This window comes from Ptiloglossa arizonensis, chromosome 6 (assembly GCF_051014685.1).
Source record: "Ptiloglossa arizonensis isolate GNS036 chromosome 6, iyPtiAriz1_principal, whole genome shotgun sequence".
Lineage (NCBI taxonomy): Eukaryota > Metazoa > Arthropoda > Insecta > Hymenoptera > Colletidae > Ptiloglossa > Ptiloglossa arizonensis.
In genome coordinates this window covers 19,113,333-19,135,380 of record NC_135053.1, presented here as the reverse complement: position 1 = coordinate 19,135,380, position 22,048 = coordinate 19,113,333, and the positions used below count along the sequence as shown (strand labels likewise).

The 22,048-nt window shown below is 31.9% G+C and overlaps 3 protein-coding genes across 6 annotated transcripts; all 3 read right to left on the bottom strand.

The window, feature by feature from the left end:
* Window positions 1-89: 89 nt before the first annotated feature.
* Flr (actin-interacting protein 1 flr) lies at window positions 90-4,367 on the bottom strand. The gene is made up of 13 exons (XM_076313740.1): window positions 4,232-4,367; window positions 3,138-3,259; window positions 2,971-3,061; window positions 2,735-2,882; window positions 2,489-2,656; window positions 2,250-2,418; window positions 1,995-2,123; window positions 1,798-1,902; window positions 1,403-1,723; window positions 1,215-1,334; window positions 984-1,142; window positions 447-597; window positions 90-331 (listed from the first exon to the last, which is right to left on the bottom strand). Exons 1-13 carry the CDS (start codon window positions 4,245-4,247, stop codon window positions 222-224), a joined length of 1,809 nt encoding a protein of 602 aa, XP_076169855.1. The 5' UTR covers window positions 4,248-4,367; the 3' UTR covers window positions 90-221.
* Window positions 4,368-5,014: 647 nt separating this feature from the next.
* Reg-5 (Rhythmically expressed gene 5) lies at window positions 5,015-13,584 on the bottom strand. 3 transcript variants are annotated; one of them, XM_076313673.1, is made up of 4 exons: window positions 13,140-13,584; window positions 9,696-9,867; window positions 9,436-9,525; window positions 5,015-6,582 (listed from the first exon to the last, which is right to left on the bottom strand). In XM_076313673.1, the coding sequence occupies exons 1-4, from the start codon at window positions 13,254-13,256 to the stop codon at window positions 6,254-6,256; spliced, it is 708 nt and encodes a 235-aa protein (XP_076169788.1). In that variant the 5' UTR covers window positions 13,257-13,584; the 3' UTR covers window positions 5,015-6,253. The 3 variants fall into 3 exon arrangements, with proteins under 3 accessions (XP_076169788.1, XP_076169790.1, XP_076169789.1); XM_076313675.1 differs by lacking the exon at window positions 13,140-13,584 and adding an exon at window positions 11,063-11,191; XM_076313674.1 differs by lacking the exon at window positions 13,140-13,584 and adding an exon at window positions 10,071-10,421.
* Window positions 13,585-17,388: 3,804 nt separating this feature from the next.
* On the bottom strand, window positions 17,389-21,925 carry LOC143148214 (eukaryotic translation initiation factor 4E type 3). Of its 2 annotated transcripts, XM_076314287.1 has the most exons (8): window positions 21,873-21,925; window positions 21,614-21,679; window positions 21,001-21,202; window positions 20,357-20,477; window positions 20,164-20,271; window positions 19,980-20,102; window positions 19,803-19,899; window positions 17,389-19,662 (listed from the first exon to the last, which is right to left on the bottom strand). In XM_076314287.1, the coding sequence occupies exons 2-8, from the start codon at window positions 21,645-21,647 to the stop codon at window positions 19,628-19,630; spliced, it is 720 nt and encodes a 239-aa protein (XP_076170402.1). In that variant the 5' UTR covers window positions 21,648-21,679; window positions 21,873-21,925; the 3' UTR covers window positions 17,389-19,627. The 2 variants fall into 2 exon arrangements, with proteins under 2 accessions (XP_076170402.1, XP_076170403.1); XM_076314288.1 differs by lacking the exon at window positions 21,873-21,925 and having other exon boundaries at window positions 21,614-21,816.
* Window positions 21,926-22,048: the final 123 nt, after the last annotated feature.

The following is a 22,048-nucleotide window of genomic DNA, read 5'->3' as shown; positions in this document are numbered from 1 at the left end:
AGATATTGCAATAATTTTGCTTGTAAAGTATACTCGTTTTGATTGTTTTAAAATACCAAATGTAAAAGATCACAGTACAGTCTGATTAATCTTGTTCAAGAGTCGTATTAAAAAATAATATACAATATCCATTGACTATTGACTACAAAATAAATAAAATGCATTCAAAGTTAAGCTCTTAAAAAAAAAAGAAGAAACAGATAAATATCTCAAAAAATTAATTAAATCTTTTCTATACGCCATATCTTAGTATTGCAGTCCTGTCCGACTGAGATCAATGTTTCTTCATCAAGCCAAACTAAACGCGTTATTTGACTTTGTGGATGAGCATCTGAAACAAAAATGTTTTGAAAATAATTTAATTTGTTTAACAAATTTCAATGATTAAAAATGATAATCTAAATAGCATTACAAAAAGAAACAACAACAAATGCAAATATTCTCACTTTTAATGATGGTGTGTTTTGCTGGATTTGTTACGCTCCAAATAATGATCGTTGTATCAAGGCTACCACTTGCAACCATATCCGAATTGGGAGACCATGCTACAGAATTTACTCTTGCATTGTGGAAACCCCATTCCCTATTATGTGCAAGCTGTAAAATTGCATTTTATCAAACAATATTTCTTCTAGTTACGTTTTTTTACACATAGCAGTAACTCTTAAGCAAAAGCTCTACTCACCCTCTAAAAATTCCATAAGCATTTAGGAGGAGCAATTGTTATAAACAAATTCGTATATAAGATGTACACATACTAGCAGTTATACGTATGTTTTGCTAGTCAGAGACATTATTTGCACTACGTGCATTAAAAGCATAAAACAATTTAGTAGTAATAGCGATAGGAGAACTGCGTTAATTAACCATTTAATACCAAAAATTTAACTCAAAAGCAGCTAATATTTTACTCACAACTGTACATAAATAGTACAAATTTAAAATTTATTTGATACTTTTTTAAAACCTTGTAGCTTGTTTACCTTATATTCTGGAACAACATAAAGTATCACTTTTCTGTTTGCGTCGCAAGCTACCAAGTATTTGCTATCAGGACTGTACGAGGCGTCAGTGACCGGACCTAAATGTTCCAATTCAGTTTTTGGAGACAAGTTTGTACCTGACAGTGTATAGATACGAACCTGAAAATTATATTACATATTTAGATATTATGTTTTCGTTACACTACTCATGAATACATTTAGTAAACGCACTGTATTGTCCGATGTAGCTCCTATAGCTACATCACCATTTTCCTGATTAATTGACACGCAAGACGGTTCATAATCAATAGGTATACTTGATACCTTCCGGCCATCTTGAGTAACTGTAATCTGAAAATAGAATTACTATTGACTAAAGACATTCATTAAACTAAAATAAACTTGTCGAATAATCTTACCTGTCGAACAGTTGCAATAACAACTATATCATTGTAAATATCTAAACCTCGCGGTTGAGAGTCTAGTTTAATTACAGATGTATCCGCATATGCATTTGTAGCAATTTCAACCATTCTCAAGGTGTCATCAATACCAGCGGTATAAAGTAAATTCTTAACAGCTTTCATTCCATTAATTTGATTTCCGTGACCGTGGCCCTGAACACGATCATTCTCTCCTGTTTGTGCACTCCAGTTTGTAATATATCCATCATGAGATCCAGTATAAATTGTACTTCTGTCAGGACTCAAAGTTAATACTGTTATTGGTTTATTATGACCCTGAAATATGTAACAATTTATAACACATTCTGTAACAAAATACTTATTTCTATCATATGCCCGAATTTTGTTACCTTTATTATTCTAATTGGTTTCTCGGGATTGTCAACATCGAGATAATTAATAAATCCACTTAAAGATACAGACAACAAATGTTTTCCTTGCCATAAACAACTGACCTAAACAATAAAAGTTCTTTATATTTTTACAGAATATATTCTCCAGTATTTTGCACTATAAATTTTAATGGTACAATTAAAAACTGACATACCTGTTGATCATCGACTGTTGTACCCATATTAAACTCACTAACCAACGAGCGAGTTTCTACATCCCATAGCTTACACGTCTTATCACCAGAGGCAGTTAATAATTGTGTTCCATCAGGTTTCCAAGCTATCTATAGAATCATAAAAAATAATTAAAAATATGTACAATACTATTTTTACTATAAACTATCATTTAATTGATATTATTAATAAAAAAATTTTAGACCTCAGGATTGAAGAATATTTGACTTGCTTACTCCATATACTCCGCCTTGATGAGCGGGTGATCCTACTTCTCCAACTAAATCGGAGGTTGTACCATCATAAATAAATACTTTCCCATCAAATCCTGCGGATGCAAACAAATTTCCGCTAGGTGAGTAACGCACGGCCTGCACGAATCTAGTATGGTCCTGCTTTGTCATTCTATATGAACAATGAAATTTATTATTTTGAGGTATTCATGAAACCAAGTATTTTTGAATACAATACATACTTGAATTTAAAAGGTGGGCCTTCGAAAACGGCGATAGTATTATCTTCGCTCCCAGTAATCAGTCTAAATGGTCTTGCAGGTCTGAAGTCACATGAATTAATAGGCTTACTCTGACCAGAAATTTCACCTACAGATGTACCGGTTTCCGCCATAAATACATGACCAAATCTAAAGCCATATATGAAAAATAGAGGCATGAAAAATACTAATGCTGAAATTAGACTGAAAATACATTATGTCACTCACCTTTCCCTTCCCTCTCCAACTACAACCATGCGCTGATTATCAGGTGACCATGCTATGTCTTTAATGGGTCCTCCAATAGGATGAAATTCATTCTTCAAAATATGTTCTTTATTAACAGTGTCCCAAATACGTACTTTACCTGATTGATCTGTAACAAAGAATGGTATATATTTTCAATGTACTATTATGTAGATGTTATTTATTCTTGAAATATGCTTTCTTGACATTTTACACACCGCCTGAAGCTATATAAAATCCACTTGGAGAATACTTTGCAACATTAACTGGACAAGAATGTTCTGTATAAATATCTGCAATAGCTGGATTCTAAAAGTTAAGAATTATTAATATACTGATACATTTTAATGTTTTATTTCAAATAGAATATTGTTATCATACTCACATCAATGTTTCTAATGATTACACTATTACCATTAGTGTATAAAAAATTCTTCCCTTTAGGATCTCCACCTAATACAAGAGGTTGTCCTCTTTGTGTTCTAGGTAATGTAGCAAATATGTACTCTGTAAATATGATATAAACATCAATAAAACATTTAAGTAATGTCTCAAAATATAATATCCTATAGACTATAAGAATAATATATTTTACTTAATATAATATATAAAAAGAAAGATTTCACAAAATACAACATAAAATTAGATTCTTTAATAAATTATAATATGAAAAAGAAAATTGTACAATAGCATATATCTTCCAGCAGAAACTAAAATATATTTCCTTCATTTATTGGCATAAGTCCAATGTGTAATATTTCAAATTATTTTGAGCGTGTAAACTGTATGTTGATCTAAAATTACAATTATCCAATCCTGATATTTTATAGAAAATTTACTTCTAACTGATTTCAACTAATATATCTTAAAATATAAAAAATATTGCATAACACATCATATATTTTAATAAATGTGATTTTTTAAACATTAATAAATATATTTATTTCATTAAATTTTGTTTATAAAAACTTTATCAAATTTCTTGACATAAATTTAAATACATGAATAATTTTCAAGGAAAACATATTTGGTGCTTTCTTTCTGATATTGTTATCATTCGTTAATCCTTTTTTTAATTTACCTGTAAAGTTGAATTAAATTGAATCTGATAAGCTTCAATTATCTGAATTATTTGCCATATTTCAAGTTAGATAATAAAATTGATACGATAACGATGCGAAATAAATTGCCACTAACGCGATACAGAAAACCGATTATCAAAATGAAAAATAAAAATTGTAAAGTGATATTCAAACGGTAAATTTCGCAAACGTGAACAAATACGAACCAAATTATAAATGCTTCACTTGCAGTCTATCGTGACACCACGTATGTGAATCACTGATGCATTTGAAGTGTTATGATTCAGCTTGAGATAAGCAACCGGAAAATTGAAAGACTCGATATTCACTCAAAACAGATGGTAATATATAGATGGACAAATACTAAAAACCGTTAAAATGTATACGCATCACTTACTTGTTTCATAGGACATTTTTATTCCGTTTATTTCTTTTAAATAATACTTGAAAAAACTCAACAATGGGAATCAGTTCAATGCCTCTTTCGTATCTTTCTCTACCATCCCCCCACACGCTTTCCACCGAAATACTTGTTCCGCCCTTGCCTTATTTAGCCGAAGCATCGATTATAACGAATGAAGATCGACGAACAGCTAGCGAACTGGTGATACCTAAAGCGCTATTTTCAATTCAAAAAAATGCATATTCTCTTTAGCGAATATGTAAAGGATATGGAAAATAGGCGCAAATAATTACAAACAAATAAATATCAGTATATAAATTTTTCTTCGTAATTTTTCAACAAGTATATTATTTTAAGGTGAAATATAAAATAGTAATAGATATGTCTAATTACTTAATACTTTCTAAAACAATTACGAAAATTTGTAGTTACTAAACGTATTTTAAAATGCAGTTTTCAAACATGTGCTCTATATGTTGACTATAGTAAATATAACAAGAAATTTATATATAAAATTTTGTTTTATAAGCTTTTGTATTAATATTAAAATGACACGTCCTTTAATTTCTTTCTTGCAGGAAAAAAAATAATTTTGTAAAAAATACTATGTATCACATTTTATTGTAAATCATTTATACACGTATTTATAATGATTGCTTTCATTTTCAGATTTTTCGCTTTAGTAATAATCTGATACACTTTTATAAACATTTTATATAAAACCTACATTACTATATATACATATAAAACATGGACGTTTCAGAGTTAATAGAAAATCCTAAAGCGGCATTTTAAAATATAACGTGCACTTTGCAGATACAAATTTTGTAATTGTGTTAATTCAAAAACTTTTTTGTTAATTATTAAATTTTGCTCAATGGGAAGCTACACTGTACCAGATTTTAAAATGTACATTATATTTGTAAAAATCGTAGTATTTTACCATATAAACTCGATCGTATAATTGCAATAAATTACAATAATGTATCGCACACATAAAAATATCCTCTGTTAAACAAATTTTCAGCGAGGTAAGTTCCTTTATGCCACGAAGGCATATGTCTTAAGAAAGAAAACTCGATGACATAATCGAGATTCTGAATGGTCAATGATCTTGTGCAACGAAATGATTGGACTGTCTTTGTGATTATTGATACTATAGTAATTACGAACGAAACTGCAAGCGGTAAACGATGCAAAGATGAATATTAATTATACAGATGATGAAATAAATAACGAGTGAATGAAAACATGTGATCAAAGGTATTCATGGTCGGCGATTATTCGTGCGTACCAACAAATAAAAATATACTTTAGTGAAGTATACAATCGAATTAGGGGTATTTATCGTGATGCTTACTTAAAACTCTATTGCGCATTTTCAATTAGAAACTAATAATGACGAAGATACAAAGTTTGATGCCGACCAATCGTCAATTAACACCCTATGTTATTGTGGTTTACGTTAAATGCTTTCAAAGATTGACAAGACTTTTTATTAACGCTCATGAAACGTATGAATATCATTTGCAAAAGCAGTCTTTTTCACATTCAGCACCGCTAACTTTGCAACATTACTTTCTAACGACGTATTAATGCATGTTTAACAATGAAAATTATCGAAAAATATCACCGTTCGCCGTTTCCTTCTTTATTTCTTCTAAGAAGAAATTAAAACGAGCAAACTCCTTAAAATCAAAACCTTACATATCATTCCCATCTTAAGGAACTCCTGCATCAAGATTTATATCTCCCATCTAGCGTCTACAATGGATTAAGTTTCTATCCATGTAACAAATAATTCTTCTTACTTCTATCTGCATTATGAAAGACCAGTTTCGCGAGAATTCAGGACAACAATCTTCTTCCCAGGTTTATCATCTTTCTCAAAAAACGGTTGCAACAAACCGCTTTCTCAATCATTCCTGACAATTCCAGCATCAAAATATTATACTACAGTCGTTTAGGATTAAGCTGCATTCCCTTTAGCATTCCTTAACGATGAATCGTATTTCCTCAATAATAACGGATTTTGCGTTTTGTGACGACTTGTTGAAGTAATCGTCTTTCGAACGGTGGATGATTAACTCGTCGACGATTTTTCAAACTTCTGTCTTTTTCGAGTTCTTTGATCGACGGTACACGAAAGTGTCTGTACTCTTCGATGTCTTCATCGTGTGGCAAAGGACGCGTGGAATCTTCTGGAACTGGTCGACCATCGGGATATACACGAATCACCATCGGCCCAACTAGATACGGACCTGAGTGCTCCGCGGATGGTCGAATGTAGTCGTGTGACCATGCCGTTTCTTCGCCCAGGCCATTTGTTTCACTACCACTGGTGGCTGTAATAAAATAAATGTCTACGATTAGTACTTATAATGATGCTGTATACAATTGGAAGTCCCCTTTAAATGCCAGATTGTGTTCACACACTGGCTAAAAAGAACTTGCTCATATTACTACAAGACTACAAACACTATTAGCAGAAGGTCAAACCCTTCCTTAGCATGCGTTGCGCAAGGTATCTGCGCAAAATATTATTTCAAAGTAATGACAAATGTTATCGACGACTCGCTGGGCTGGATCGCAGCGTGACACGTGCATTGCACTGTCGATAACGTAGTAATGTTGTGCGTATATATTTTACGCATTACATGTTTAGTAAGAGACTCGTGTTTAGTGCATTGTATGGTACGGACAAGTTTTCAAAGCCAGTGTCTGTTGATAGAAAATATTGTTCTTTTAAGATCATTAAACAGCTATCTCCACCGTTTCATCTCCCGTCGCTTAGCTTCACCTGCCGTATTTGGAAGAGAGAAAGCGCTAACTATCCTGAAGGCATATACTCTCCGTCTCTCAAGGGCAGTGACCTTGAATATTCAATTATTTTTGTGCTTCTGAAGCCAAAATGAAGTTTGACTTGATTAGCCATCTAAGAATATCGTCGATATTTATACGATTCGGACGATATAAGTTAATACAAATCGGGCTGTAAATTTTCAGGAAGCTTTCTCATTCTCAAGAATTACAGGATATAGTTGGAGTCACTTATTGACAATCCGAATCTGGAAATGACTATTCATTCATTTTCTTTCTTTAGTTTGTTTACGTTTGTGATAATCGTTATTCATCGATTATTGAAAAATGGTTATTAATATGATTAATAGTACATGGTCTTCACTAAAATTTTAATTAAAATAATCCAAAGTTATAGATTTTTTGTATATAAAATATGAGTACAAAATTGTTACTAAACAAGTATATCTAAATAAGTATAGTTACTAAACAATCGCACAATTATAATGTAATCTGAAAGCAATAAGATACGGAGTTTCCTTAATAATGAGATATTTACTCGTAACGGTTTTACATCACACTGATCATTGATCGTAAATATTTTCAGCACGGTCGACATCTTTTCAACCCATTTACGTTATGTGTACTGGTTTGAAAGTCATTTTTTAACCAGGCGTGACCTTCGCGTTATGATAATTCGATGTCAAATAATTTTATGTCAGCTGCGTCGATATTTCCTACTTCCGGCAGATCATGATTGGATGACCATTCTTCGTAAGAACTTTCCAGAAAGATGTGCAAGAATTTAATTCGATCTCGAATGCTCGCTATTGAAGCGCAGTCTCTCTGAACTGAAACGAAATAAACCATTCTCCGTACAAACGGATCAAACGTTTTACAACATAGATGTACGAAACGTGTGTGTGCGCATCTTCTTTGCGCATCAAGCCTAGGAAGAACCGCCTTCATCACGAACATGATTCATACAGTATGGAATGGTATAGTACCTTTGCGTCCAAATAAATACGTGCAGACTAGCACGTAACTCGTTTAACAATCACTTTGTTCAATCTATCGTAAACAAATTATAATTATATCTATGGTAAACTTCTCAATCTTGCGCTGAAATGTTTATTGTGTAATTCCCATCTGTGTTTAAACAAACTTCATTACTGTGATTTGAATTTCGATGAATTATATCTGAGTTTAATGGAAACTCGAAACTACAACAAATTAAAAAAAAGAAGTCTTAGTTATTTTTAACATGCTTTTCTTCCATTACTATCTCTACAGAACATAATTTCTTAACACTGATCTTGAAATCCCTGATGTTACCCTACACAACATTCTAACAAAGCTATAAATACATTGATGCATTTCTTGGAGAAAATGTGAAAGTCCCTTTGAGAACTCTGCTCTCCGGAGGAAATTGACCTCCTTTCAACGAATCCAGCATCCATGCATCGAACACGGGATGTACCCCAGAAGAGAAATTCAGAAAAATCGATCGACACTTATCGAATAATTATACCAATCATTTTCATTCGGTACAATGAAAAATCCTCCACTGATTCTCAACCGTTCCAGAAGATTGGGTGAAAGTGCAGCGAAGAAGACTGGTCGATTTGAGAACAAGCGTTTTGCTATCAAACACGATCTCGTTCGGGGGAAAAGAAAAAAAAACTTTCTAGTGGAACGTGCGTGATTGAGACTGTCTCTGGAACTTTCTCGCAGCACCATTTGTTTTCATTCCCTTTGGGTCACACGGATCGATGAACAATATGAAATGCAAATATCGAATGTGGCTCTCAGAATCATTTACTCTTTTTCTTTCTCTCTTATATTTCATGTGACTTCGATTTTCATAGTTACTGAAAAGGTTCTTTTCAGTCTCTCTCTCTCTCTCTCTCTCTCTCTCTCTCTCTCTCTCTCTCTCTCTCTCTCTCTCTCTCTCTCTCTCTCTCTCTCTCTCTCTCTCTCTCTCTCTCTCTCTCTCTCAATTAATATATAACTCAAAGAGATCACTAGTCTTGATTGTAAATAGAAGCTCCTTTGAACCATCATCGATCAGAACTTTCACTCCCAGAACTTAACTAACTCCATAAAACGCCAATAGATCTACTTTTTTTTTATTATAATTAGATGCATTACATTAACATACTTCTGATCAATCTGGTATTCAAAGAACCGATCTAAATTTATAAACATACAAATTCTTTAATTGTTACCTCGGTATCTGTTATTCCTAGTTTGTTTAATTAATCCCGAATGAAGACAAATTTTGAAAGATCACTGAACTCTCAACAAAAAAGTCCAGGAAACTTTATGTAGATTTATTTTAGTTTTTATACTTCCTTGTTTTAAGTTCTTAACTTTCCGAATTTTAAGTATATACACACCTAACGAATCCGCTCCAGTTGTAAAGTAGGATTCATCCGGATCGTGACCGATTCTCGTTGAGTATCCGCTTTTTACCATGGCGTGCCAAACTGTAAGCAAAAAATAAATTAATAAGAACGAAGTTAAGTTGGTACATTTGTAACTAATTCGAATTTCATCTCTGATTTTTGCCGATTATTAGCGTAATATAATTAATTGTTTTATGAATAAAACTTTAACTTCAACGTTGACGAAAATATTTGTAGAAGTACGTGCTTACTCATTTCATTTGCGCCACGCTGATATGGATCCAATTTGTCGAGAACTGTATCGTCCATATTGGCTAGATTTCGGAGACCGGAAACCAACAAATTCTTGTTGCAGTCCGGCATCGAGGAATCCGTACAGAACTTCGCTACTTGCTGGCTGAACATTCTAAATAAGTGGCTCATCTGAAATCATTAATGTTTCTCATTAACTGGAAGATCGAGGACAAAATACAAACATTTACTTCTAAGAAACATCAACTATTAAGTATGTAGCCAATGCTAGAGCAACTATTCATTGTAAAGATTTTATACGATTACAATCGAATATTACTTCTAACATTAAAATTTCTCAAAAGAAGTAAAATACATGGAAAACCACATCTCACTATTGTGAATTTTCTTCTCATCTGGATTTGTCGAATATTTTTATTTCAATAATACATTTATTTTGTACGCAATATAATAAGATACTAATTTCAAATAGAAGTTCTTTTTTTATTCCGAGTAACGATTTTTAGAATTCGACAGAAATCGCGAAATTCTTTTATTTTATTTTCCCTCTTATTCAAAGTATCGATCATCGCGAAAGCTGTTTTCCATTCCGTGTGGACAAATGCATTCTGCGCGCGTCCGGTGAAACTCGGCAATGTGTAACGCACGGGATATTGGACACGACAGTTATAACAAACAAATATATATGCGAGCCGCGGCCCATCGTAGATCACGTATCGGGCTGATTGCGATACACGCCTTTTTTTTCGTTTTCGTCACGATAAATTCTACCTGTCGACGCGAAACATGCCCCCGTTCGTGTTGTACGTAAAACGCAATGATCGATGTCCACACACTTTTGGCTCCATCTATGGGCAGGCGATTACGCGAATATTCGACCTTAGAATTTCTAATGATATTTCTGTAATACCTATCGACCGCTCGAAATTGAACGTACCGACGCTGTTTGCCGGACGCGTGTATCAAATTATTTGCGTAATGGTAAAATCTTTTTGATACATATTTCTTAATGGTATTACTTTTGTAATAGATTAATTTTCTTCAATATCCGAAAAATTCAATAATTTACATTTTAAATCTTGGTGTACATTACAAATCTAAAACAAAACAACCGATATTTTTTGCAAAGTATTCTATTTAATGTGTATACTTTTACTACTTTTGCTTAGAGTGCTGTTCAAACGAAAATCAATAAAATTTTATTTTCAAATGGATTTTTACCAATATCTTTTCTTAACAACTGGTATCAAAAAATTCCAACATTATATTTGCGATTGTTTATTCACTAGTAGAATCTTATCCAACGAATAAAAAATATTATTGATTTAATAAGAAAAAACGTGTGCTAGTTTTAGATGTAACGTACATACTGTGTGAATACGTTTCGATCTCAACGAATTGCACGAATGAGGATGCACGATTTCCGGTGTTGACCTACATAGGTTGACGACGTGATCGATGGTGGATCATTGTGCTGTCTCCGAAAGAATTCCGGAAATAAGAGAAAGTCTAGACGAATAGAGAGCATCGTTGAATAAACAACAATTAGCGCGGAAAGACAAAGAGAACACGGGATATCTTCGTATTGTTTTCCATTTTGTAAATACTCGTGTATTTCATTCGTTTATTTATATTTACGAAATTTTGACACATGTATCAATTATTTTATTGTTTACTTTCCTTGTGAACTTATCTTTTAAATATAATTAACAACAGGTATTAACAACCTTAAGATTTAAAAATACTATAATCTACTTAAAATCGATCGTCTAATGCGATCTACGAGTTCAGCTCAACCGTGGATAAAGAGAGCGTTCTTGAACTTCAACTTACATGCAACCGCTTTTACCAGCACATACGTTACGAACGAACATATTATACACATTGTACGTAAGGCGATGAAATGAATTTCACGCTTTTCTCCCTTCTCGAGTGAGATACGAATCTGAAAAGGATTGTAACGTAGAATTGAGAAACTGACTGCTAATTTTAACTTAACCTCTTCGATGTTAAAGAAGGCAAAAAATACGTTATTCTTTCGTAACAATTTGTTATCTTTATTACACCGAAATCTTGTTTTAATATTCAATTACTTTCTGATAAGTCAAATATATAATTCGAATACATTTATTCTAAAATACACAACTTACAAGAATTTTTATTTCGTTTATGTAATAAACTATGTACTTATCTACAAAGAGAAATGCTCAAGAATTATTTTAGGAAATATTCTGCATTATTGATAATCTATATGTACATATATTAGAGGTTATATTTCCGTGATGAATCTACAAAAATTACACTATTCTATTGATTGTTATAATTACATTAATGATTTTTTCTTACGATTGTCATTTCTTTCCCAATACAATAACATATAGAACCTACATTGCTTGAATGTTAAGGCGACAACAGTAAAAACTAAATTAAATAAGATTAACTACATCAGTGTCAATACTTCAACTCTTAACATATGCCGTCTGTAGGAAACCAATACTCTCATTTCCATAATATCTAAAATTGTATAAGTAAACTTAGATATGGCAATATTTGAATACTTCATGTATTAGTGTCATTGGGAATTTATAAAAACGAATTTGTTATATATGTATTTCATTTCCAAGTTGAAATGTTTCCAATACTACTGCTTATAATATCAGCATTACGAGAAATGGTTGTTTTAACGTATATTGAAAGCATTGGTCACGAACTCTTATGTTCAATGTAAAAAAAGTAATGTAAGAAGAACGGCGCAATGTCATGAGAAAAGTCAATGTCCGAGGTGCGCTCGCGCAATTGCACTCGACCGGACTGCACAAGTGCACGAGGAGAACATTTTCAGCGAATACGCTCGATTCTGTTCGGTGAAAGTTTAATTTTACCGATATCACGTATACAGATTTGCTATGGTGATACTTAGTTAGTAAAAACAGTAAATACAACTACCAGTTCACACTTTTTTCAGAAAAGATAAGTAATACAAAATATCTAACCATAGATTATAGATCTAGAATATAGATCTTTAATTTTTGTGGTTATGCGAAGCTTTAGAAACACAAATCTATATAACTTCAAATTTTGTACATCAGCATATTCGAAAAATATTTCAAATACAATTGAAATTTGATAAACGCGATGTAAATTAATTTCGTCGTCACCTTCTTGAAAAGTTCATTGGACTAGTAAAAATACAAAGTATAAATCGAAAACACTTGTCGGTAAAACAGAGATTTTATAAGTCATCGATGTCCATATGATTTTCCAAATAAAGTTTACACTGTTGAATCAAACACCAAAAAAATCGACAAAGCACACCCCTCAAGTGAAAAATATTCAATTGCCAATTACATACTGTTTCATTATACTAAATTCTTTGTTTATCAATTGCAGACTGTTCAATTGTACGAATGAAATTTAAAAAAGAATATTAAAACAATACTCACTTTCTCATCCCGCGACAAGAATTCCCACATAGGTATCGCGGAACCAGTGATACATAGGGTATAGCATCCCAGTATCAAGAAAGCGGCGACGATCACAAATGTTCTGGAATTCCTCATTACTGACGTTTCACTTGTTTTCTACAGTTTTAAGAACACACTTTTGACGCACGTCCTTTTAGTCTAAGTTTATTCAATCTATCGCACTAAACATTACTCGCATAAAGTTCAGTGTGTAAAGAACCAAGAAATTTTTAACGGAAACACCGGTCTCACGACTCAGAATGTACCTTCAAGTAACGTGAGAAAAGTTTCGAGGTCGAAAATATCTATTAACCGACCAAATATTGATATCACGGTGCTGGATAACATTCACGTGGAATCGCACGTACAAAACAACGAAACGATCCAGTCTTTCCGAATGGTCTTTGCAAACTGGTCCGATCTCCTTCAGCTTCTGGTTATATGTTTGTATGCCAGTGACGTCTACGTAGTTCCAGTCCCCCACTCCTACTTTCAGGAGCAGAGTCCAGGGATTGTTTTAGTGTTTACGTCTTTTCAGAACATCATCTGTCTGCTAGAAACTTTCATGAAACAAAAAATGTTTTCCCTAGCAATGGCCCCAATTGCATAATAAAATTTTAAAATACCGAAACATAGATTTGTAAATTTTCTCAGTGCAATAAACTTGAAAAAATAAAAAACTTTGTCAGTATAATTTTACTAATTTAGTTCGATTAGATGGTTCTAAACTATTAAGGAATTTAATTAAGATCGTTCGAAATCTGCCTGGAAATGATTTAATCTTGTTCGTTTGATTCTTCCACTTAACGTGATATTAGTAGCTATGTGTAATAAAGTATATCAAATTGCACTTAAAAAAAAAAGTGCGCGCGCGCGTGTGTGTATAATAAAATATGATAGTTACGAGACTATGTATCTGCATGCATAACGTACGTGCCTCTCGAAATGCTTGTTTCCATTTCGTTTCGTCGCTACTGTCATTATTTACGATTTATTCTCGCATAAAATATACACGATAGCTCAAGGATAACTCTGAATGACATAGGTCATTGATCGAATTACAAATTAATATTCAACGAGCAATATCGACTTAATAGTAAATAATTCTCTTTCATTTATGTCAAAAGACAGATATCATTGTTTTATAGTATACCTAAATTCAACCATTTCCATCATTTATGATATCAAATTGTACATAGTTAGTGTTTCGTATTTTCTATTACTGATGCGTGATTTACGATGTATAAGGAACGAATGCCACTAAGTTACAACAATCGCTCGTGAATACATAGGTAACACGCGCTCTAAAAGACACGAAGCGAATAGTAATTAAAAGCGACACCAATTATTTCCTTATAATGTTATCGATAAAGTTACACAGTTTCTTCTAATACTTATTCATCGCGAAGAAATACAAAAGTAAGGTTTATATGTTGTTTCCCAATTTCACTTTCACATTTTCTCTCTTATGTTTGCATTCCAAACCTACATAATTATAATTTAATCATAAGCATGTTTTCTGTTGCGTATGAGAAATTTTTTTTTTCGAATAATTCAGAAACTCTAACAAAACTGTATTTTCAGAAAAATATATAAAAATACGATCATCTATTTTCGAATCAAATGTTTCGTATTTCTCAATAAATAATGTGTACGTAAATGTACCGACGATACATGTAGCATAATTTCGTCACAACTGCTCGAAATAATTTCTACGAGACGCGATTTAAAATGGCGCGTAATTAGAAGGTTAGCGGTAACCACAGAAGAAAAATGGTGTGTTGCGTCTTAAACCAGTGGCGATGACACTTTTCTATGACGATGACCGACGTGAGAATTTAAATATCGCAGACTTGCTTTTACACATGAATTCACATCGAAGCAGATGTATGATATGGAGTAAGGAACTTTGCATTATTTATGTAGTTAAACGCCGACAATGCGAATGCGTGTCTATTACCGCGACCAGTGTCGTTACAGGTAATCTCGACTATCTCGTAGGCTCGTTGCACATTTAACAGTCAGCATGCAGTCATCCGTCTATTATGTCATTCGGATCCTACAACAATAGATCCAGAGTTTGTCAAGCTTTGTGGCGTCATGTTTTCGTCTAAAAATGTTATTTTTGAATACACAAAGAAAAAGTATTTGTGTTATAAGTAAAATGTAATATGGGGCGAAAGGAACATAAAGAATCAAAATCATTTTTATGATATACGGAAATAATTTTTTTATTTTTCCCGTTACTACTTACGATTGAGAATTTCTGATATAGCGATTCGTAAATGTAATTGTTATTTGTCTTACGCTGGACCAATAATTCAAGTCCTTCTGCTTTCCAAATTGACTGGTTGCGTCTGTGTGTTCATGGATTTATTGCGAGTTTGATTCATGGAACAATCTCGTAAATTCAAACAATCGTAACTAGATATTTTTCAGGGCAACATTGCATAAATTGTATAAATAGATCAAGAGTGCCCACGATAAATTGTGATTGTTTATTTATCGATCAATTGCATGCAAACAATAACACTATGTGGAATAGCAATAATTGTAAGCAAAACGCAGAATTTTTTTAGGCGACTTAAGGAAACTCCTTATAGAACGAAGTATTCAAAACGGTCTGTTTTTCCTCGTTCGCAAACCGTGAAACATTTACAATTGTTACAAATGCATCTTGATTTTTGGTTTCAGTTTAGATGTTCAATTGCTGGAATAAAAGTGCACGTTTTGCTTAGTGAAGCGATTCATCATTGAGGTTAGTAAAATGAGACGGTTCTCGTTCTGGGAAATAGATACGATTAATTTTCATTTAATTCTTGTAACAGTAACCATTGATAATTAATATATAATTGATAGGATCAATAAACGATCTAACCCTGAGTATACATATACGTCGATGAATCATGTCAATATAAAATTCAGGGCGAACGTTAACCGGAAACGGACACCGCGACGTACCGAAAAAGGAAATGGAAATCGTTTCCTCTTTTCGTCGTAACGATCGGACGGTCATCCGAGATCTAAAAGTGTGGAATTCGTTCCGGTTGACGTAATAGTTGCCGGATCCTTAGCACTCCTCTGACGAAAGAGTTGCAATGAACGATATCCGTTTCAAACAGACGAATGTTTTCGCATTAGGTTACAGCAACAACAAAGTGAAATCGAAAGATTACAAACATGACGATACAATTTTTGTACCCGTCCACTCTTGCTTTTCTCTCGAAAAGATATTTCTGATTTCAGAGGTAATATAAAATTTTTTCAATTTTGAAGAATGAAATTGAGAATAAAAAATTACAGTACATCGTACATGATACAGATATACCGATTAGGATTTCTCAGTTTCCCTGAATTTTTTATTTTCTTTGTTTATTTTTTCACACATTTCACATTGTCGGTGCTATTTACTAAGTTTCTCGCAAAATAAAATAAAAAAGTTAAGTATACATACATATATAAACAATTAATGGTATGCAATGTAAAAAAAGGAATTTATACAATTTCTTGTATTCTTCGCATATTAATCACAAGATATTTGTTCGACTTAGGTCACAATAAAATATTAAATGAATGCAAATAACTTTCTATTCGATTAACAATATACCGCAATATAATACAATGGAATTTTTCACATTTATGTGATAATATTCAATAAACAGAAAGAAATATTACAGATTTATGTTTCGGTTAATGTAAATGTCAAGGGATAATAATCATTTTGTGCGTCGCCACGAAAAATATTTACCGCATAGTTCTCCAATCGCATAAAAACTACGTTACAAAAACAGAAAGAAAAAATGAATCAAAACAGGCATGCAACTGTTTAATAGCGTAATATGTCAACAGCATTGGCGCCACAGAGGAATTGATAGTTACAAGTTTGTTGTTAGTAACGGTGTCAACCGGCGCCACGCAGCACCACGATTATATGTGAATTTTTTGGCGCGCGAATGAATGTGAGAACATGATGTTTCTCAGGAATGCAGAAACACCGCCTACGGAACAATGTAATGCTTGATTAATGAATGTAAAAGTAAAGCTGAAAATTCCAGAGGGTCGACATGCCAAATTGGTATGGCAATTTGTTAAAAGAGGAACTGAATTTATCAAGTAGGAGTTTACATCGTTGGGATACAATTATTTTTTTTTTTTTATAAGAATTTCACATTCGGCCTATGAAGGTTGTCGAAGAATATCGTGCGATAAATTACATGAAACCACCACGTATCGTATAATTTCTTTATTGATGACTTTGCATATTATAAAAGTATAGTTCCATCTTGATTTGAATTTGATAATATATTCCTAATCTACGAACGCTCTAACCTTTTCTACGGTATGAGAAATAGATATCTTATGCAAATACGGCGATTTAAAACCCATTAAATCAATTTAATCGGTTCCTAAATTGGCTATAGCATTGCTTCTTCATAGCGTAAGTTATAATTTATCGTTACCTGATTAAAATGAAATGTTGACCGTTCGATCATATTGTGTTAAATTTTCAAAAACAATTTCAATTGTTTATCTGTAACTAATTGTAATTTTCAAAATAATTTGGTCCATTATTTTTCATAGTAATGTTTGATTTATTGTCTTCAAAATATAAAACAGGAAACTACAATGCAGAACAAATATTATGTATGTATGTATATCATCTTTACTTTTATTTTGTAATACCTTGTGTGTTCAATACCATAGTTTTCGATTAGTATGTATAAAAAGCTGTATAATGTGATATTCTTTACGTTGCAAAAGTTTTCTATTAAACAAATTTTTCTGTTTTATCTCGAAGTTTCATTTGTTACTTAGCACTATCATATGTTTGAACTTGCGCACATGTACATATGTATGTACGTTAACTGTAGAGCAAAAATAAAGGCTGAGATTTCGACTTGTGTGAAACGATTTTGCATATCGGTGCAATAAATTTTACGATCATCTTCGGAATTTGAAAGTATATAACAGTACGTGTAGTAACGTTACGTCTAGAAACCTACGCAAATCTTATCGACGATGCTATTCCGAATTCGGGAAATTCCATTCCTCCATGCTACCGTAAGGTTTTATAATAGACTAAAATTATTCATTATTAAGAATTGATAATTATTAGTTCGTAAAGAATTAACTTTAAACAAGGGAAATTTATATCTGGTTGAAAAGAATTAATATAATTTAGAAGGTATTGAATTTTAAATCTACACGTAAATACAAACTTGTAAATAAATGCAAACGGAGAATTACTAGAGATAAACTTTGAGTGCAGTTACTTCTGATTCTGTTGTCTCTCAAGATGCTGACACCAATAACTTAACCTTATTAATTCTAACCGTATACGTATGCACGTGTACCGCAAGGCTACACACAAGGACGCCTTGTAATGCCAATCCATTAGTGGATATATACTTACATGTAATTCTTTTGAAGTCAACAATTTTGTTTTGATTAAAATCTCGAGTGACGTTTAATATAATGATATATTATTGTTAAAATTATATTATACAAATCTTAGATAATTTACATAAGGATATATTCAAAGTGGAAAAACGTATTATACAATTCCAAAATATTACATAGCAGAAATACCTGACAGAAAATATGGAGGTGTATGATCGATTCGGCTATTTTTCTAAGATATAGTTGACGTAAACTATGAAATATTTTCACGTGGGAAATAATTTAAATGCAATTTAAAACTAGTTTAATGGAGTTCCAATACAAGTATGTATCTTAATGTTCAAGATATTCATCGGTTGACGTCAATCTGAAGAATATCGAAAAGCCGTAAAATGTTAAGCCGGCGCCATCTAGTCGGGCACCAAATCGGTTTTATGGATATGTGATTAGGGATTCAAATGTCTGTTTTCGAAAGTGTGTGAAAAAAGTTCTTCGCGTTTACGTTCTTTTTTCAATAGTATACCGCAGAATACACAGTTATATGTTATCTTCCACATCAAAATATTTTTAATTTATGCTGTTAATATTAATTCTATTACATTCAAAATGTTTCATATAGTTTTGAATCATTTATACCTTTTAAATATTAGTTTTTATGTTATTGCACAAACAAATAAATCATAAACGATTGCTGAATGATAGACGGCAGGCGTTAAATACCACCGATATATATTGTATATAGTTTAAAATTTTATCTTACAAATTTGACTTTCAAACAAAAAATATTGTAATATTACATGTATATTGGTTAACAAGTAGACACGTATTGTAAATATAAAAAGATATTTGATAATTTAAAAGTGATACAATATCAATGGCTTTTATAACCTTGTAATAAACAATTTATTGCTAACTGATTAAAAACATTGTCAACTCTTTTCCGCTGTAATTTTTACAAAGTTCCAACACAATTAAAACTGCCAGCATAATCATGTTTATGATTCGATTTTTTTTCATCATTTTTACATATATTTATCAATTAATATTTCAGCAGTTTTAACGTATATTTAACGACGGCCATAGGCATAATGAGATTGATGAGCTGTAAAGCAAATAGTATAATATGATGAATAGTATATATAAATTTCAACAAGTTTTTTATAAATTATTTCATTTTCATAATTGAAAAGCATTAAAATCACAATTAAATCTAAAAAATTGAAATAATTTGATTAAACTTACATTTATAAAATTCTACAAAGTTCACATTAGGTAGTAAAAGATGTACTTTTTGTATAATAGTAGCTTTCGATGCTAAACTTGCATTAGTATTCCATATCTATAAAAGAATAATAAATTCTGTAAGAATCTAATTTATCTCAGACTTTATTTACAGTACTTAAATCATTAAAATCTTACTTGTATAAGATCCTCTTTATCCTTGATAGACACAGTCACCCCACAAATTTCATCATCTTCAGCCATACATTCAGAAAATTGTTCTCCAATAGCTGCAAGCACCATCTCTTTCCAAATCTGTTCCTACATGTATCAAGCGTATTATTAACATATTTATGATAACAGTAAAAACCTTTGTACCTACAGAATCAGTTTTTTGACATTTCAATCTCCATGTTCCACCCTTTTGATTAACAGGTTCTTCCCATAATGGATATCTTTCATCCCTCATTAAATGATAACTATATCTAACCTGCAATTTAAAAAATTAGTATATATAGTAATTGATGTAAAATATACTAATAAATAAATAGTTTATAAAGGATGTATATACCTACCTCCATAGCACTAGCATTTGGTATGTTATTAAAAACTGCCCAAAAACTTTGTACAGTATTTACAGTATAAATCTTCATTAAATTTTCTTTATATTCTTCGACAGTTGTGCCAGGTACAACTCTGTCAATTTTACCAACTTTTTAGAATTTATACACACATTATGAGGAAAGAATGATTCATGTTATTCATGATGATTTTCTATTATATCAATTTCATAACACTAAATAAAGATAAAGGATGTTACTTTATTTATACAATGCAATTCAATGTACAAAGTAAATTGAAGTACAATTTTTAAGGCATATTTCGTTATCATATTTCTTTTCTTATAAAATGACATCAATTCTTTATCTCGTTACAATAGTATACATGTACTTACATGGAAGCACAATACAACATTGTTGTTTGTATGATAATAATTAAATGATATGATATTTAACATTACTAATTCGTTTTTCTGAATCTTCAATGATTTTCTTGCAATCTACTATAATTCAATGATATCAGAAAACAAAAATGATTTATGTACAATTCAATGACGTTTTACAAAAGAAAAAGACAAAACAAGGAAACTGATATGCAACGATATATGCCACACTCAATTTGGAATATTACACAGTAAAAAGAAAATAAGTCTTCTTACTTGTCCAACCAGAAAGTCCATGAAGATTGCAACGGTATATCCGAAGTTTCATGTTCTTCGATCGTTTTAACAGTTTCATCCGAAAGTACCGGCGTTTTTGACAAGTCCGCTGAATTGTCGTCTTTTGATTCGTATTCCACCGCGGCCATGTTCGAAAACGTAATGTATATATACAGCCAATCCGCCACGCGTGTCGTGCGCACTAACCATCATCATCATATGATCAGAGGGTAACAACAATAAAAAAAAGTTGTTGACGTTTATTAATTAAAAACTATAAGTGATAAAAACAAATGTATTATCATTATTTGATTCATTGTCCCATCTCTTCTCAGACCCAACTCTAACACCCTTTAATTATATTTTAAAAGAAATATGTTCAAACGACAGTTCAAAATTTACAATTTAAAAAAGGAGGAAGATAAAAAAAAGCAGCTCATGTTATTAAAAATAAATATATTGAAATATATGAAAGTTACATTCATATTTTTAAATTTCATTAAAAAATTGAAGGTACTATATATTTTTATGCGTTGCAAATGTTTTCTACGTTATAAAATAATATTCATTTTTATATTTGAAGAAGCTATATTCTAAGTTCGTACCCAATTACCTCGATACTTGGCGATTTTACAGCAGGTGTGCATTTCCACGTATCCCTTGGCGTCCGGATATCTTTCTGTGAAAGCAGACGTATTAAAAAATGTCAGCAGGCGTTTTAGACTAGCTATACGGCCGGCCACTTGTATATACACTAAGCAGTCATGACTGAAGGGTAAAACGAACGAGAGAATAAAAAATATGCTATGTATTTAATGATTATTTAGCAAAGTATAGAGATTTGTATATGGTAGCTTTAAAACTAAACATACCGTGGCAGCTACAATTTCATCGTTTGACATCTTCGTGATGAATCTAAAGAAACTCTAAATATATGTATATACATCGTTTAAGAGCCGTGATGAGGTGCAAACAATAGAATGCGTACCGAGACCTTGAAACTTTTCTGCGTGCATTCTAAATTCTCTTTATTTAGAACACTGGCAGA